Here is a 20,410-nt window from a genome sequence, read left to right on the forward strand (position 1 = left end):
GCCACACCTGTTTGAATCTGCAGGCTTACAGAGGGAAACCTAGTTGCTCACTTTTATTGTAAAGACTGTGCAGTCTTCAGTTTTGCTATCCAAGTTGCTCTGTGTTTATGGTAGAATTCTATTAGACTCAAAAACTAATTCATGCCGGGGCACCTGGGTGGCTTGTTGGGCTAAAGCCTCTGCCTTCGGCTCAGGTCATGATCCCAGGGTCCTGGGATCGAGCCTCGAATCGTGCTTTCTGCTCAGCAGGGGCCTGTTCCCCCCTCTCTCTGCCTACTTGTGATCTATGTCAAATAAATAAATAAAATCTTAAAAAAAAAACCCACAACTAATTCATGCCACTTTCCCAGAATCTTTTTTTTTTAAATTTAAGATTTTTATTTATTTATTTGACAGAGAGATACACAGTGCAAGAAGGAACACAAGCGGGGGGAATGTGAGAGGGAGGCTTCCTGCCAAGCAGGGAGCCTGATCTGATGCAGGGCTGGATCCCAGAACCCTGGGATCATGACCTGAGCCAAAGGCAGATGCTTAACAACTAAAGCCACCCAGGTGCCCCACTTTCCCAGAATCTTAATTCATTTTTTGGTAATTTACATATTTGTGGCTTTCCATGCAATGCTAAGCTTATGAAATACATATTATTTCTATCTGCCTATGTCCCTCAAGTTTTTAAATATTTAACACTTTGAATTCTATCTAGATACCAATCATACTGACCTATCTCCATTCCTTAGTACCACTAAAATTTATGTGCTCCAAATTTTTATCTTTCCCTTTTCTTAAAACCTCAAAATTAACTAGATTTATGAAATTTCAGAATGTTAGTAATATGAAAACTGACAAGAACATATCCAAAACCGAAAAGATATACAATTATTCAATAGTGAGAAAATTTATTCAGTGAATAACTACCTTATGTCAATAAGAGAGCATTCCAAAGATAATCTTCCCATTGTCCTTAGGTTTTCTTGAAGTTCTCGTAAACACGTAATATTCACGACTAGTTCAACACCCACATCATACAGCAAGACCTATGAAAGCAATAACTTTGAGTCTGTGGAAAGACAATATTTTAAAATATATTTTGCCACTGAATAACATAATAAAAATGAGACTAAAAAATTTCAGGATAAAAATATTGAATGCATTCACCTTCAATTACTATTTTTAACTCTCCATTTACCTCTACCAGTGTGTCTGTAACCATTCTGATGATCTGGCCTCTTCGCCACTGATTTTTATCAGGGACCTTAACAGCACAGTGCATATCGTTTTCCCATTTAATAGGTTCCCACTTTGAGTTTTCATAAGCAGCTATCATCTTTTCTTCTAAACTATATAAAGAAAAAAATTTAACTTTTAAAACTTTTCTTACAACATATAATGCTCCAACTACATGCTTCTATTGTCCCTCCTTGCCCAAACTGGGTATTTTGTTCTTCCTTGAATACCCAAGTATATTTCCACTGCAGGATCTTTGAACTAGCTCTTCCCTCTGCCTGAGATTATTTTCTCCCAGATAGCCTCATGGTTTACTTACTCCCTTTCTTCAGGATCCATTACAATGTCAACTGTCTTCTTGAGGTCCTTCCTGATTATCCAAAATTGCCTTCCTCCCCAACTGCTTTTTCTCTATTGTCTTTATCATCATCTGCTACATTAACTATTTTATTTGTCCACTCTCTCTCCCTCTACTAGAATTTAAGCTCCAAGACAGCAAAGACATGTAAATATTTTTACCACCATATCCCCAACACCTAGAATACTGGTTGTGCCCAATTAGGTATTCGTAGAATGACTAATTCTAATACAGTGAAAATAACTAGTAAAGATACTACTTGTATACTTTTAACTAGCTTTAAAATAACTATTTAGCTGAAATAATTTTGTTTTTAAAATTCCACATTTATGATTTCTAGATCTTTGAAACAAAATATAGGGAAAAGCCCATAGGTAATATGTTTTCCTTATATACCTATTAAGTAAGTTTTCTGTTAATAACCACTGAACATAAATCTTCTCAGGAGATATCACATTACAGATATGTACAGGCAGTTCCTTATTATAAAGTGATGGGAGATTCTCATTAGGTAGAGATTTTACAGACACAGGATTTAAGCTGTTTACTTCATTTGAAATAATTTCTTCTGGAGAAGGATCCCATACTTCAATATGCTTTTTGCAATTATCCTTGAGGCTATATCTGGAAAATAACAAAACCCATTAGCAAAAAGAGCAGCTAAGAAAATATTTATATTTGTATTTGTTTAGATCTAGTGATGAACAAATTTTAACTATTATTCACTGTTTCCCAGTTTTGATATAAACAGTAGTTTGAGTCTTTTTTTAAAAAAGGATTAAATACTACCAATGTAAGACTAAATCCCCCAAAAGCCAAATTTTCTATTTTAAAAACAGTTTAAAATACCAAGTTTGGTTATAATTTCATCATTTCCCATTGATATTTTGTACTCACAAAGAATATAAGAATTATTCATAATTTTTCACAAAATCTGGCATTTCAAATGGTGGTTCATATATAGATAAAAAGTGCAATAAGAAAGTATTTTGTGATGATTCTGAATTTTGTAACGTTTGTAGTATTTGTCAACTTTTGAAAATCTGTTATTTGTTGGGATTTCTTTTATCAGTCTATGTAAATATTACTTTTGCTTATTTAGTTCTATAGTTAAAACTCTGTATTCCTTTTCTTAAAGAGAGGCTCTTCAGGCTCACCCATGAAACCTGGATTTGCCCTGGCTGAGCGCAAAAGTGGCACCATTCGGAAGTGAGTAAACATGCCGAACTCTTCTTACCCCTTGTGCAGCCTCATCCATTTCCTTAGCTACTGCTGTACCTGCTTCCCACACTTTATCATGTGCTTCTGCTACTATGCAAATAAACCACTACAGTGTGTGACTGACAGTCCTCTGGACACTGCACAGTTGTTTGCCACTTGAAGTTATCCCCCTTTGCTTTAACATGCCTCTGCTTTAACATGCCAAAAACACCTCAAGCACACGTTCAAAGCTATCACACCCATTCCCCGCCCCCCAAACCTGCTCCACTCTACTGTTCCTTGTTCTCCAGGAACAGTATCCCCAGATATTAGGTGGTTATGGTTATTAGTTCTGAAAGTCAATCTTGAACCCTCCTTTTCCTTACCTACAATCAGTAGCAAGGTCTTGTAATAGTCACTTCCATCATGTTTCATAATCTACCCATTTTTCTATCACCAAGTAACTACTACTTCAATAGCCTACAGTACTCACTTACAGCCCAACACTTTATTTTTAAGACTTGCAGTCAGAGGGGGATTTCTAAAACCCAAATCTCCTCCCAGTCCTCTGCTTAAAATCAGTCAATAGCCGCTAATCCTCCTTCCTGAAGTGATAAAGTTCAAACACACAGAAGTGTTTGAAAAGTACTTTTCCTTCTTAGTGATCAAGGTTCTGTAATTATCTGGTCTGTGCATTTCTCTCCAGCTTGATCTCTTGTTTCATATGCCACTATTACCTTTTTTTCCTGTCTACCAGCTGTGTGAGTGTACTAACAATACCTAAACACATCACATTTTCCCTGTGTATAGGCTTTCACTCCCAGTTGTACTACAGAATTCAGTTTAGGTGAAATCTCCAGTGGTAAACCCTCTAGCAATCCCATAATACTGTGACTACCCTTAACAGAGTCCTTATCACACTGAGAGGTAAGCTTAACCATCTCTCCTTCCTACTACATACTCTAAGCTCCTTGAAGGCACAAACCATCCTTATTCATCACTGGGTATACCATTTGCTACAATATAACATGTAGGCCTATAAATATCTCTTGCTTATATAACCAAACAATGGGAAGGGAAAACTAGCTAATGGACTTCTAAAAAATTTTTTGTAAAGATTTTATTTATTTATTTGACAGAGAGAAAGAGAGCACAAGTAGGCAGAGCAGCAGGCAGAGGGAGAGGGAAAAGCAGGCTCTCTGCAGAGCAGGGAGCCCAATGTGGGACTCGATCCTTAACTGACTGAGCCACCCAGGTGCCCGCTAATGGACTTTTTAAAAACAACTTTATTGAGGTAGATTTTCTACCAAAAAAGTTCACCCATTTCAAGTATATAGTTCAATGATATTTAGTTAACTTTACCAAATGGTGTAACCATAAGTCAGTTTTACAACATTCTCATCGCTCCCCAGAAAGATCCCCTTTGTCCATTTACCATGAATCCTCCTCACTCATAGCCCCAGGAACCTCCTAATACATTTTTTGTACTATAGACTTGCCTTTTCTGGGCATACGATATAGATGGAATCATATAATATACAATCTCTAGTGTCTGACTTCTTTTATATAGCTTAAAATTTGAGGTTTTTCCATGATGTAGATGTGTCAGTAATTTGTTACTTTTTATGGCTAAATAGTATTCCATTATATGAACATATAGTATTTTCTCTATTCACCACTCACCACTCAATTTACAGAATTTCCAATTTTGGGCTATTCTGAATAATGCTATGAATATTTGCTCATAAATCTGTGTATGAACATATGTTGTCATTTCTCCTGGATAGATACATAGGAGTGGAATTGTTGGGTTGTGTGATAATTTTATGTGTAACTTTTTGAGAAACTTACAAACCATTTTCCAAACAGGCTGTATCACTTACATCTATGACAGCAATAAAGGTTACTCCACATCCTTACCAACATCTGTAATTGTCTTATGTAATAGCTATTCTAGTGGGTGAGAAATGGTATCTCATTGTGGTTTTAATTTGCATTTCCCTAATGACTAATAATGTTAAGCATATTTTCATGCACTTATTAGCCAATTATACACTTTCTTTGGTAAATGTCTGCTTATATCTTGTGCCCATCTTTTGGGCTGCTGAATTACTTGTTTTCTTAAGTTGTAGAAGTTCTATGAATTCCAGATACAAATTCTTTATGGGGCATGTCTGGCAAATATTTTCTCTCACTCTGTTATTTGTCTTAACAGTATCTTTCAATGTACACTAGTTTTGAATTTTGATGAGGATCAAATTACTAATTTTCTTTTATGAATTGTGCTTCTGGTGTCATATCTAAGAAATCTTTGCCCAGTCTACAGTCCTAAAGATTTCCTCCTGTTTTCTCCTAGAAGTTTTGTTTTAGCTCGTAAGAGTATAATCCCTTTTGAGTGAGCTTTGTGTATGATGTGAGATAAGGGCTATGTTCATCTTTTTTTGCTAGTGGATATCCAGTTGTCATAGCACCATTTGTTGAACAGACTATCGTTTTTTCAATGAACTGCCTTTGTGCCTTTGTTTAAAAAGTCAATTAATTATAAATATAAGGATTTATTTCTCAACTGTCAATTCTATTTATTCTTCTATATGTCTACCTTTACGTTAGTACCACACCGTATTCGTAGTTGTAGTTTTGTTTTGTTTTTAAGATTTTATTTATTTATTTGACAGATCACAAGTAGGCAGAGAGGCAGGCAGGGTGGTGGGGGGGGAAGCAGGCTCCCTGCTGAGCAGGGGCTCAATCTCAGGACCCTGGGATCATGACTGAGCCAAAGACAAAGGCTTTAACCCACTGAGCCACCCAGGCACCCCGTTAGTTGTGGTTTTATATTAAATTCTGACTCTAGGAAGTGGAAGTCCTCCAACTTTGTCTTTGTCTTCAAAATTGTTCTATTTATGCATTTTGTGTTTTTATATGAAATTTGAGACCCCATCAATTTCTGCAGAAAGGTCTGCTGGAACTTTCACATAGCTTGAGTTGAATCTATAGCTAACAAACTTAAAATTTTAAAAAATGAGGTGAGATTCACATAACATAAAAGTATTTTAAAGTGAACAATCCAGTAGCAATTAGTACATTCACAGTGTTGCACAACCATTACACCTCTATCTTGTTCCAAAATATTTTATCACTTCAAAATAAAATCCCCCTAAAGCAGTTGCTACCCATAATCCTCTCTTCTCAACTCCTATTAACCACCAATCAACGTTCCATCTCTGTGGATTTAACTATTCTGGATATTTCATATAAATGGAATCATACTCTCACCTTTTGTGTCTGGCTTATTTCACTTAGCATAAAGTTTTCAAGATGTATCAATATTATATCAAAGTTTAATTCCTTTATTTTTGGGGGGAGGGAGGGACAAAGGGAGAAGGAGAGAAAGAATCTTAAGCAGGCACCATGCCCAGGGCAGAGCCCAACTCAGAGCTCAGTCTCACAACCCTGAGATCATTACTTGAGCCAAAATCAAGAGTTAGACACCTAAGACTGAGCTACCCAGGCACCCCCAAATTTAATTACTTTTAAAGGCTGAATAATATTCCATTGTATGTCTATCTACCACAATTTGTTTATCCAACTGTTGAGACACAAACAGGATGGTTCCACCTATGAATATATATGTACACATATTTGAGTACCTGTTCTCAATTATTTTGGGAATATATCCAAGAAATGAAATTTCTGGGTCATGTTTAAGTTTTTAAGGAATCTTCAAGCTGTTTTCCACAGTGCTTCACTATTTATATTCCTCTCTCCACATTCTCACCAACACATTTTTTTTAAATTACAGCCATCTTGGTCTATGTGAAGTGATACATTAATAGACTTTTAAAAAATAAATGTTACTAATTTTTTAAAAGATTTTATTTATTTATTTGACAGAGATCACAAGTAGGCAAAGAGGCAGACAGAGAGAGTGAGAGGGAAGCAGGCTCCCTGCTGAGCAGAGAGCCCAATGTGGGACTCGATCCCAGGACCCTGAGATCATGACCTGAGCCAAAGACAGCTGCTTAAACCACTGAGCCACCCAGGCAACCCAATGTTACTAATTTTTGAGAAAGTAATATATGTACATGGTTCGAAATTTAAAATTTTGAATTTTACGACTCTTTCCAGAGAAACAGTACATATACATGTATTTAGTCTTTTTTGGTTAAAAAACTAAACAACCATCATTGATTATATGCCCAAATCTGGTATCTTATAAAATTAATGTTAACTGGAAAAAACTTAGTTAAAACTATATGACCCTGATTTTTTAAAAAAAGGTTTGGTTAAGGAGGAGGAGTCAAGATGGCAGAGAAGTAGCAGGCTGAGACTACTTCAGGTAGCTATCTAGCTTATCTAAAGATTGCAAACACCTACAAATCCAACGGGAGATGGAAGAGAAGAAGAACAGCAATTCTAGAAACAGAAAATCAACCACTTTCTGAAAGGTAGGACTGGCGGAGAAATGAATCCAAAGCAACGGGAAGATAGACCGCAGGGGGAGGGGCCGGCTCCCGGCAAGGGGCGGAGCAACGGAGCACAAAATCAGGACTTTTAAAAGTCTGTTCCACTGAGGGACATCGCTCCAGAGGCTTAACAGGGGTGAACCCCACGCAGGATCAGCGTGGCCTCAGGTCCTGCAGGGTCACAGAAGGATCGGGGGTGTCTGAGTGTCGCAGAGCTTATAGGTATTAGAACGGGAAGCCGGCTACAGAGACAGAGCCGAAGAGTGAGCTCAAAACTCGGGGTTACCTTGAACCGGTTGCAGGCTCGGTGAGCTCGGAGCGCGGCCAGAGGCCAGAGTGACGGGAGTAATTGGGCGCTGTTCTCTGAGGGTCCACTGAGGAGTGGGGCTGCGGGCTCTCGGCTCCTCCAGGCCAGAGACTGGGAGGCTGCCATCTTCACTCCATTCTCCGGAACGCTACGGAAAGCGCTCAGGGAACAAAAGCTCCCGAAAGCAAACCCGAGCGGATTACCCAGCCCGGCCCCTGGTAAGGGCGGTGCAACTCCGAGGGGGGCAAAGACACTTGAGAATCACTACAACAGGCCCCTCCCCCAGAAGATCAACAAGAAACCCAGCCAGGACCAAGTTCACCTACGAAGGAGTGCAGTTTCAATACCAAGGAGAGCAGCGGAATTCCAGAGGAGGAGAAAGCAAAGCACGGAACTCATGGCTTTCTCCCCATGATTCTTTAGCCTTGCAGTTAATTTAATTTTTTTTTCTTTTTCAATTTTTTTTTCTCTTCTTCTGCTAAATTTTTTAAAATTTTTCCCTTTTCTTTTTTAATGTTTTTAACTAGTTTATCTAATATATATATATATATATTTTCCCTTTTTATATTTTTTTCTTTATTCGTTTTCTTCTTTTAATTGTTTCTTTTTTTTTTTTCTTGTTTTTCTTTCTGAACCTTTTTATCCCCTTTGTTCCCCCTCATGATTTGGGATCTCTTCTGATTTGGCTAAAGCATATTTTCCTGGGGTTGTTGCCACCCTTTTAGTATTTTACTTGCTCCTTCATATACTCTTATCTGGACAAAATGACAAGGCGGAAAAATTCACCACAAAAAAAAGAACAAGAGGCAGTACCAAAGGCGAGGGACCTAATCAATACAGACATTGGTAATATGTCAGATCTAGAGTTCAGAATGACAATTCTCAAGGTTCTAGCCGGGCTCAAAAAAGGCATGGAAGATATTAGAGAAACCCTCTCGGGAGATATAGAAGCCCTTTCTGGAGAAGTAAAAGAACTAAAATCTAACCAAGTTGAAATCAGAAAAGCTATTATTAATGAGGTGCAATAAAAAATGGAGGCTCTCACTGCTAGGATAAATGAGGCAGAAGAAAGAATTAGCGATATAGAAGACCAAAAGACAGAGAATAAAGAAGCTGAGCAAAAGAGGGACAAACAGCTACTGGACCACGAGGGGAGAATTCGAGAGATAAGTGACACCATAAGACCAAACAACATTAGAATAATTGGGATTGAAGAAGAAGAAGAAAGAGAGAGGGGAGCAGAAGCTATATTGGAAAGAATTATTGGAGAGAATTTCCCCAATATGGCAAAGGGAACAAGCATTAAAATCCAGGAGGTTCAGAGAACCCCCCTCAAAATCAACAAGAATAGGTCCACACCCCATCACCTAATAGTAAAATTTACAAGTCTTAGTGACAAAGAGAAAATCCTGAAAGCAGCCCGGGAAAAGAAGTCTGTTAACATACAATGGTAAAAATATTAGATTGGCAGCAGACTTCTCCACAGAGACCTGGCAGGCCAGAAAGAGCTGGCATGATATATTCAGAGCACTAAACGAGAAAAACATGCAGCCAAGAATACTATATCCAGCTAGGCTATCATTAAAATAGAAGGAGAGATAAAAAGCTTCCAGGACAAACAAAAACCGAAAGAATTTGCAAACACCAAACCAGCTCTATAGGAAATATTGAAAGGGGTCCTCTAAGCAAAGAGAGACCCTAAAAGTAGTAGATCAGAAAGGAACAGAGACAATATACAATAACAGTCACCTTACAGGCAATACGATGGCACTAAATTCATATCTCTCAATAGTTACCCTGAATGTTCATGGGCTAAATGCCCGAACAAAAGACACAGGGTGTCAGAATGGATAAAAAACAAAACCCATCAATATGTTGCCTACAACAAAATCATTTTAGACCCGAAGACACCTCCAGATTTAAAATGAGGGGGTGGAAAACAATGTACCATGCTAATGGACATCAGAAAAAGCTGGGGTGGCAATCCTTATATCAGATCAATTAGATTTTAAGCCAAAGACTCTAATAAGAGATGAGGAAGGACACTATATCATACTCAAAGGATCTGTCCAACAAGAAGATCTAACAATTTTAAATATCTATGCCCCTAACGTGGGAGCAGCCAACTATATAAACCAATTAATAACAAAATCAAAGAAACACATCAACAATAATACAATAATAGCAAGGGACTTGAACACTCCCCTCACTGAAATGGACAGATCATCCAAGCAAAAGATCAACAAGGAAATAAAGGCCTTAAATGACACACTGGACCAGATGGACATCACAGATATATTCAGAACATTTCATCCCAAAGCAACAGAATACACATTCTTCTCTAGTGCACATGGAACATTCTCCAGAATAGATCACATCCTCGGTCCTAAATCAGGTCTCAACCGGTATCAAAAGATTGGGATCATTCCCTGCATATTTTCAGACCACAATGCTCTGAAGCTAGAACTCAATCACAAGAGGAAATTTGGAAAGAACCCAAATACATGGAGACTAAACAGCATCCTTCTAAAGAATGAATGGGTCAACCAGGAAATTAAAGAAGAATTGAAAAAATTCATGGAAACAAATGATAATGAAAACACAACGGTTCAAAATCTGTGGGACACAACAAAGGCAGTCCTGAGAGGAAAATATATAGCGGTACAAGCCTTTCTCAAGAAACAAGAAAGGTCTCAGGTACACAACCTAACCCTACACCTAAAGGAGCTGGAGAAAGAACAAGAAAGAAACCCTAAACCCAGCAGGAGAAGAGAAATCATAAAGATCAGAGCAGAAATCAATGAAATAGAAACCAAAAAAACAATAGAACAAATCAACGAAACTAGGAGCTGGTTCTTTGAAAGAATTAATAAGATTGATAAACCCCTGGCCAGACTTATCAAAAAGAAAAGAGAAAGGACCCAAATAAATAAAATCATGAATGAAAGAGGAGAGATCACAACTAACACCAAAGAAATACAGACAATCATAAGAACATATTATGAGCAACTCTATGCCAACAAATTTGACAATCTGGAAGAAATGGATGCATTCCTAGAGACATATAAACTACCACAACTGAACCAGGAAGAAATAGAAAGCCTGAACAGACCCATAACCAGTAAGGAGATTGAAACAGTCATCAAAAATCTCCAAACAAACAAAAGCCCAGGGCCAGACGGCTTCCCGGGGGAATTCTACCAAACATTTAAAGAAGAACTAATTCCTATTCTCCTGAAACTGTTCCAAAAAATAGAAATGGAAGGAAAACTGCCAAACTCATTTTATGAGGCCAGCATCACCTTGATCCCAAAACCAGACAAGGATCCCATCAAAAAAGAGAACTACAGACCAATATCCTTGATGAACACAGATGCAAAAATTCTCACCAAAATACTAGCCAATAGGATTCAATAGTACATTAAAAGGATTATTCACCACGACCAAGTGGGATTTATTCCAGGGCTGCAAGGTTGGTTCAACATCCGCAAATCAATCAAGGTGATACAACACATTAATAAAAGAAAGAACAAGAACCATATGATACTCTCCATAGATGCTGAAAAAGCATTTGACAAAGTACAGCATCCCTTCCTGATCAAAACTCTTCAAAGTGTAGGGATAGAGGGCACATACCTCAGTATTATCAAAGCCATCTATGAAAAACCCACCGCAAATATCATTCTCAATGGAGAAAAACTGAAAGATTTTCCGCTAAGGTCAGGAACACGGCAGGGATGTCCATTATCACCACTGCTATTCAACATAGTACTAGAAGTCCTAGCCTCAGCAATCAGACAACAAAAGGAAATTAAAGGCATCCACATCAGCAAAGAAGTCAAACTATCACTCTTCGCAGATGATATGATACTATATGTGGAAAACCCAAAAGACTCCACTCCAAAACTGCTTGAACTTGTACAGGAATTCAGTAACGTGTCAGGATATAAAATCAATGCACAGAAATCAGTTGCATTTCTATACACCAACACAAGACAGAAGAAAGAGAAATGAAGGAGTCAATCCCATTTACAATTGCACCCAAAACTATAAGATACCTAGGAATAAACCTAACCAAAGAGACTAAGAATCTATACACAGAAAACTATAAAGTACTCATGAAAGAAATTGAGGAAGACACAAAGAAATGGAAAAATGTTCCATGCTCATGGATTGGAAGAATAAATATTGTGAAAATGTCTATGCTACCTAAAGCAATCTACACATTTAATGCAATTCCTATCAAAGTACCATCCATTTTTTTCAAAGAAATGGAACAAATAATCCTAAAATTTATATGGAACCAGAAAAGACCGCGAATAGCCAAAGGAATATTGAAAAAGAAAGCCAGAGTTGGTGGCATCACAATTCCGGACTTCAAGCTCTATTACAAAGCTGTCATCATCAAGACAGCATGGTACTGGCACAAAAACAGACACATAGATCAATGGAACAGAATAGAGAGCCCAGAAATAGACCCTCAACTCTATGGTCAACTAATCTTCGACAAAGCAGGAAAGAATGTCCAATGGAAAAAAGACAGCCTCTTCAATAAATGGTGTTGGGAAAATTGGACAGCCACATGCAGAAAAATGAAATTGGATCATTTCCTTACACCACACATGAAAATAGACTCAAAATGGATGAAGGACCTCAATGTGAGAAAGGAATCCATCAAAATCCTTGAGGAGAACACAGGCAGCAACCTCTTCGACCTCAGCCGCAGCAACATCTTCCTAGGAACATCGCCAAAGGCAAGGGAAGCAAGGGCAAAAATGAACTATTGGGATTTTATCAAGATCAAAAGCTTTTGCACAGCAAAGGAAACCGTTAACAAAACCAAAAGACAACTGACAGAATGGGAGAAGATATTTGCAAATGACATATCAGATAAAGGGCTAGTGTCCAGAATCTATAAAGAACTTAGCAAACTCAACACCCAAAGAACAAATAATCCAATCAAGAAATGGGCAGAGGGGGGCGCCTGGGTGGCTCAGTGGGTTAAAGCCTCTGCCTTCGGCTCGGGTCATGATCCCAGGGTCCTGGGATCGAGCCCCACATCGGGCTCTCTGCTCAGCAGCGAGCCTGCTTCCTCCTCTCTCTCTGCCTGCCTCTCTGCCTACTTGTGATCTCTGTCTGTCAAATAAATAAACAAATCTTTAAAAAAAAAAAAAAAGAAATGGGCAGAGGACATGAACAGACATTTCTGCAAAGAAGACATCCAGATGGCCAACAGACACATGAAAAAGTGTTCCATATCACTCGGCATCAAAACCACAATGAGATACCACCTCACACCAGTCAGAATGGCTAAAATTAACAAGTCAGGAAATGACAGATGCTGGCGAGGATGCGGAGAAAGGGGAACCCTCCTACACTGTTGGTGGGAATGCAAGCTGGTGCAACCACTCTGGAAAACAGCATGGAGGTTCCTCAAAATGTTGAAAATAGAACTACCCTATGACCCAGCAATTGCACTACTGCGTCTTTACCCTAAAGATACAAATGTAGTGATCCGAAGGGGCACGTGCACCCAAATGTTTATAGCAGCAATGTCTACAATAGCCAAACTATGGAAAGAACCTAGACGTCCATCAACAGACGAATGGATAAAGAGGATGTGGTATATATACACAATGGAATACGATGCAGCCATCAAAAGAAATGAAATCTTGCCATTTGCGACGACGTGGATGGAACTAGAGGGTATCATGCTTAGCGAAATAAGTCAATCGGAGAAAGACAACTATCATATGATCTCCCTGATATCAGGGAGAGGAGATGCAACATAGGGGGTTAAGGGGGTAGGAGAAGAGTAAATGAAACAAGATGGGATTGGGAGGGAGACAAACCATAAGTGACTCTTAATCTCATAAAACAAACTGAGGGTTGATGGGGGGAAGGGGTTGGGAGAGGAGGGGTGGTGTTATGGACATTGGGGAGGGTATGTGCTATGGTGAGTGCTGTGAAATGTGTAAACCTGGTGATTCACAGACCTGTACCCCTGGGGATAAAAATATATTATATGTCTAAAAAAAATAAAATTAATTAAAAAAATAAAGGTTTGGTAAAATGAGAGGTAAGAAAATACTTCATGATTTTAATTAAAACACAACTGCAGCAATGGAAAACTTCTGTATTCAGTCAACATTACCATGCCTAGCTTTAGTGATCCAGACTGGCCAAAAGAGTCATTCAAAAGAAACACAAGTTTCTATAGCCAAGAACTGTACCTTTAACTTTTGGCTAGCAGGTGGATTATATGGGTTATATATCCATGGAAAGATATTAACACTGATAAAAAATTCAGGGCATGCTCACTGTTTAACACATGAATGTTATCTTCTACTGCATGTTGACCATACTTTACCACTAGATGGCGAATTTAAAAAAATTTCAGCTTTGCTGGGGTATATAACTGACATACAAAATTGTAAGATATTTAAAGTCTACACTGTGGTGGTTTGATATAAGTACACATCATGAAATGCTTCTTCTCCTCTAGTTAACTATTTATCTCGCTTTTTTGGGGATTAAGGCAGAGTTGTATCATACATGACTTCAATATTGCCTAAATTTATGATTTGTAACTAGAAAATTCTCCCCTAATATTTAAATTTATATATATGGAGAGGTGCAAAAGACAGGGAAATTTTATTTTAAAAGCTAGTAAAGCTCCCTGTGTATTTTATAGAACACTGCTCTTGCAGAAAGCTGCTACACCGTCACAAAGAGCTCTTCCTTCTAGAATCTATTTTGCTTACTGTGGAATAGAGTTTTGTTTTAGCTTTAGTTCTCCCCTACAACAGTGGCATATCAAAGTAAGTGGATGGGTGCTTGCTGTTCTCCTCTGATGCTCTTGATAGTAGTGATATTTTGGAATATTTATCTAATAAATGCCTTATTCTCCAAAGCTGCTTAAGACAAAGGGAAAAAATTTAAAGTTTAAACATAGCTTTATTCCATGACTCATGAGACAAAGTATTTAGAAGTTGAATTTCACTGAAATTATAAACATCTGTTCTGTGAAAGACACTATCAAGAGGATGAAAAAAAAGCCACACACTTGGAGAAAATATTTGCAAAAGACACATATCATACATAAAGTACTGTTATTCAAAATATAAAAAGAACACTTAAAATTCAACAATAAGAAAGCAACTCACCTAAAAAATGGCTCCAGAACATTAAGAGGAACCTCCCCAAAGAAAATATAAAGATAGCAAATAAACATGTGAAAAGATGCTCCACATCACATGTCATCATGAAATCAGAAATAAAAACAAAAAAAGATCCTACCACTACACATACAATTGAAGGACCAAAATCTGGAACGCTGGCAACACCAAGTGCTAATGAGGATGTGGGGCAACAGGAATCCCTCACTCATTGCTTGTGTGAATGCAAAATGGTACAGTTGCTTTAGAAGACAGTTTGGCATTTTCTTTCACAACTAAACACTTCTTACCATACAACCCAGCAATCACACTCCTTGGTATTTGCCCAAAGGAGGTGAAAACATGTCTACACAAAAACCTGAATGTCAATGTTTATAGCAGCTTTATTCATAATTATCAAACCTGACTGCAACCAAGATGTCCTTTAGTAGGTGGATAGACAAACTGTTGTACATCCAGACAATGAGCTAGAAGGATAAAAGTTATTAAGACATGAAAAGATAAGGAGGAAGCTTAAATGCACACTATTAAGTAAAATATGCCAATCTGAAAAGGCTATATGCTGGATGACTCCAATTATATGATATTCCAGAAAAGGCAAAACTATGGAGACAGTAAAAAATATCAGTAGTTTCTAGGGATTCAAGGGAGGGAAGGATGAATAGACTAAACACAAGGGATTTTTAGGACATTGAAAATACTCTGATATCATAATGGTGGATTCGTGTCATCATACATTTAGTCAAAACCCACAGAATGTAAATTATGGACTTTGGATGATTATGATATGTCAGTGTAGTTTCACTGATGTTAACAAATGTACCATTTTGGTGGTTTACAGTGAGGGAGGCTGTGCCTGCTGGGGGGAGCCAGGAATATGTGGGAAATCCCTGTGCTTTCTACTCAGTGTTGAGAACCCAAAACATAAATTCTATTTAACAAAATTAAAAAAATATGAAACCTAAAACTATAAAACTTTGGAAGAAAACATAGGAGAAAATCTTTATGACCTTGAGTTAGGTAAAGATTTCTTAATTACAGCACAAAGTACCTGAATTATGAAAGAAAAAAACTGTCAAAGTGGACTTTAAAACCAGAAACTTCTACTTGTTGAAAGACACTGTTAAGAAGTCACAGATTGGAAAAAAAAATTTGCCATATTTGCAAAGCAAATGTCTTGATGAAGAACTTATATCTGGAATATATTAACTTCTTTCACATTTCAAGAACAGTAAGCAAAAAGCACAAAAGCACAAAACTTTTGAAAACTTCACCAAAGAAGATACACAGATGGTAAATAAGAATATGAAAAGATCTTTAATATCATTAAGCTAAAATTAACATCACTATGAAAAACCACTATATTTCTATTAGAAGGGCTGATGTGAACACAAAGTGATAAAATCAAGCACTGGAAAGAACAGAGAACAATAAAACTCACAAATTGGTGGAAATGCAAGATGGTAGAGCCAATTTAGAAAATGTGTGGCAGTTTCTTATAAAGTTAAAAAAAACCCACAACTTAAAAAAAAATCTTCTTCTTTTAGATATACGTACCAAAATATTAGATGGATGAAGTTATATGATGTCTGGGATTTATGCCAAAATTATCAAGGCAATAATGTGGCTGGGACACTAGATTAAATAAAGAACAAAAACCCACTTACCTTATCAGCAGCAATCTCACTCCTGGGTATTTACTCAAGAGAAAATACATAAATATGTCTACATACAAAGACATGTATGCAAATGTTTACAACACCTTTTCATAAAATCTCTCAAACTGGAAACAGCTCAAATGTTCATCAATTAGGAAATGTTTAATATTGTGGTACATCCAGACAACAGAATAATAGTGAGCAATAAAAACTGATACATGCAACAACATGGATGAGTCTCAGAAGCATTAAGCTAAATGAAAGATGCTAGACAAAGAAGGCAAATACATTATGACTCCATTTATAAGAAGTTATGGAAAAGTAAAAATTATAGAAACAAATTAGATTAGTAATTGCCAAGGTTTGGGTGTGGAGGAAGAGAAAGAACTACAAAGGTGCACAAGGAACTTTTTATCATGATAGAAATATTCCGTATTTTGAGTGTGATAATGGTTATATGACTGTATATGCAAAAGGTGAATTTTATTGTATGTTTCACCTCAATAACCCTGACTTTTTTTATAAAAGAGAAATAATATTATTTTTTGAGAGGAAGCGAGAGAGGGCAGGGTGGGGGAAGTAGGAGAGAGTATCTTAAGCAGGCTCCATGCCCAGCACAGAGCCCAAGAGGGGCTCTATCTCACAATCCTGAGATCACAACCTGAGCTGAAATCAAGTCAGACGCTTAACCAACTGAGCCACCCAGATGCTGCTCAGTCCAATACATTTAAAAACTTCCTCTCATTTCTTTCTCTCCCCTTACTTAGGGCTTACAGTGGAAAAAGGGCAGGCCCACTCCAGCTTCCAATCCCCCAGTGTTAGGGCAGGGAAGGAAGGCAAGACTACATACTAAGCACATTATTGCAGGTTTCTGCTTCTCTGGCTTACCCCAACAGACATTATGTGTGGGTGTTATCAAATATTTGCTTTCTTGAGAGTGATATGTGGGAATTCTTCAGAAGACCCTTCAGGGGCCACCCTACTGCACAAGTCTGTATTATGAAATAATTGTTTTGTCTTGACTCCTAACCCTCCTAACCCTACCACTCCTCCTCACTAATCTCTGTCTTTTTGCTTCAGGGCTGCTCAACCACTGGTCTGTACTAGGCACAATGGCTCAAATCTGGATCTTGTTCAAAGTAGCCCCTTGAACCTAGGAAGAATGTACATTTCTCTAAGTGGGAATGTGGGCTAACTCTACCACTAACTACCCTATCCTGCCATTTCTCTTCCTAATTATCTTTTCAAATAGGCACAAAGGGCTGCCAAAGCAGATGTTCCACCTAGAAATAAGATGCATTCTCCTTTTCTTAGAAGTACCTTCAATCCCTATAAGCCATTCTCTTGGTTTCAGAGTCCCTTAGGGAAAAGCCACTCTACTCCCCATTAGACTAATGACTCCAATTATTTTTCCTACTATTTTTCAAGAATGGGGGAAACCTCCCAAAGCTACAGCCTAAGCAGATATCCTAAAGGGAAAGGTATGCCAGTTTTCCTTCTTGTGAATAAAATGTTATGTATGAACTAACAAACATTTACAGGTCTACTTACCCTACTTCATAAGATGCTAGTCCCTCTTTGACTAGCTGGTCATTTATACTAGTAGGAGTCATTCCAGGAGCACCAAGAGAATCGAAAAGCTCAACCAAGAGCACATTATCTTCCAGAATTTCTGTAAAACATTAAGATGAGTTTGGGGAAAGAAATAAATATGTTGCAAAACATACTAAATGAAGCAATTTTTTAAAAAACTATAAACAATTACATTTTGCATACATGTGGGGTTTTTTGCCGAATAATACCAAAGTGTCTCAATAGGGGTAAAAGCAGCATTTTGCAAACAAAACAATCGTCCATGTTATCTGCAGCATATGCAAATTAATAAAATTTTCATTTTAGATTGTGTACTGTTCTATAACAGATCAAAAGCAGTTTAAAGCTTTTAAATTCAGAAAAATATAAATTGATGTATATTCATTGAAGAAATGTTCTGATGTGTTTTTAAACTATTTTACTGAGTTCGCCCAAGTTCCAGAGTACAAAAGAATGAAATTCAGGCTAGAGATTATCCGAGAAGGTTTACAGCTTTTAAAAGAATGGCACAAAGTTTACAACGAGAAAAAAAAATCTAGAATCCTCAATTAGAGATTGAAATCTGGATTTTTTCCCATGTGTTTAGGACAAACAATCTAATTTTTAATTTCTTTTAGAATACATAATGGTTACTTAAACACGTAGATCTATTTAGATCTATTTCTTAAACTAAACTGGGATTTTTACTATGGATAAAGTTTACCTCTCATATGCTTGTTTACTTACTTATGGTACATAGCACAGAGAACCTGCCTAATATGTGTTTGAATAAACAATAGAGTAATTTCTTTAGGAAACACATACTTCAGTGTACTAAAGTATACACTGAATACACACTTCAGTACAGGTTATGCTTACACCTTCTACACAATAGCAGCTGGTAGCTGCCGGTCAGAATGATGATTCAAAAAAAAAAAAAAAGATGATTCCAAATAACACAAAGTGTTACCACAGCATACTTTATTATCTAGTCATAAAAATACATATTAGGTAACCTTTCTCAAGAGCCTAAAATGATTCCTGACTACTTTTCAATGGACCAGATATATCATCTAAAAATAAAAGGCTAAGCAATGCTACACCTCAATTAATTTTCATCTTCTTACTTTCTATGTCTTGTGGTCCCATTAGTTCTTTGTCTTCATATTTCCCATACATAGAGTTCTTTATCGCAACAGGGCCAACTTTCTGTATGTTCTGTACCTTTACCAACTTCCCTGCTCTGCTAATTAAAATTTAAATATCCCAGGGCGCCTGGGTGGCTCAGTTGGTTGAGCAGCTGCCTTCGGCTCAGGTCATGATCCCAGGGTCCTGGGTTCGAGTCTTACATCAGGCTCCCCCTGCTCTGCAGGGAGCCTGCTTCTCCTTCTCCCTCTGCCTGCTGCTCCCCCTGCTTGAGCATGCGCTCTCTCTCTCTCTTTCTCTGTCAAATAAATAAATAAATAAAATCTTTAAAAAAAATTTAAATATCCCTTGCTTTATAAGGTAACAATGCTCCCCTTATCATCTATTATTAATGTCTTTAACTATCAATCTCATCATTGTGCAGGTTAATGGGGTAAGATCTTTTAGATTTAAGGAGTGCCAGAAAGCCCTGTTCAAATAAATTATCTAGCATAATAACCATGTTATGACTAGTGTTTGGATGTTATTGGTATAACAGGTAATTAAATGAGTAAGAAAAAGAAGGAATCAAAAATCAGTGGAGATTACTCAAGGACTAAGAAGCCCTTAATTTACTGCTCGCATCAAAGAAGCCAGATATAAAAATGTTATTGACTAAGGATGTAACCTTAATCTGTAACCACATTCTTCTTTAAACAAACCATTTCTTCAGAACAATTTCTCATATCAACAATGTGGATAAATTATCACTGATATATCATTAGTTCCCAGTTATGTAACTTTGAACTGCTGATCGCTAAGCTTTAGTCTCCTTACTGTAACAGAGGCTAACCCTCTTCTGGTGATTGGGTTCATTTAATGGTAGTATGACAAAAGTGAATAAATAGATATAGTAATCTTGTGTGTTCTGTACTAGCACTTATTAAGACCAACTATGCCAGAAAAATAACAGACTCCCACCACCCCCAACCCCTGCATCCAAACCCCTTGGGGCCAGACAGATTTCAGAACTTCAAATTGAGAAAAGCTACATAAAATATATACTGCCTATTTTATAATACCCCCCAGCAAGATTCCAAGGCAGCAGCCTACAAACACATTACTATCCTGAAATGGAATATATGAATATTCACTATAAAGGAGATAAAGACTATATATATCTTCATGTCACTTCAGATCAGGTTTTGCTAGTCAACTTTTCATTTTCAGAACATGCTGGGTTACAAAATTGTGAGCTAGTGGTCAGCCTGTATCTTAGGCCCAAACTAGTCCAAAAAAGAAATGACTTTTTTTAAAATATGGGG

General features: G+C 37.4%; 1 protein-coding gene across 1 annotated transcript; it reads right to left on the minus strand.

Moving 5' to 3' along the window:
- Positions 1-915: 915 nt before the first annotated feature.
- LOC116863257 (RING finger protein 17-like) lies at positions 916-18,060 on the minus strand (the record flags this gene model as incomplete). The annotated part of the gene is made up of 4 exons (XM_032850748.1): positions 916-1,034; positions 1,187-1,337; positions 1,979-2,206; positions 17,940-18,060. Coding segments are annotated over 4 exons (619 nt in total), but the record flags the coding sequence as incomplete, so codon positions are not given.
- Positions 18,061-20,410: the final 2,350 nt, after the last annotated feature.

Source organism: Lontra canadensis, unplaced genomic scaffold, assembly GCF_010015895.1.
Source record: "Lontra canadensis isolate GAN:19392208 unplaced genomic scaffold, GSC_riverotter_1.0 scaffold781, whole genome shotgun sequence".
Classification (NCBI taxonomy): domain Eukaryota; kingdom Metazoa; phylum Chordata; class Mammalia; order Carnivora; family Mustelidae; genus Lontra; species Lontra canadensis.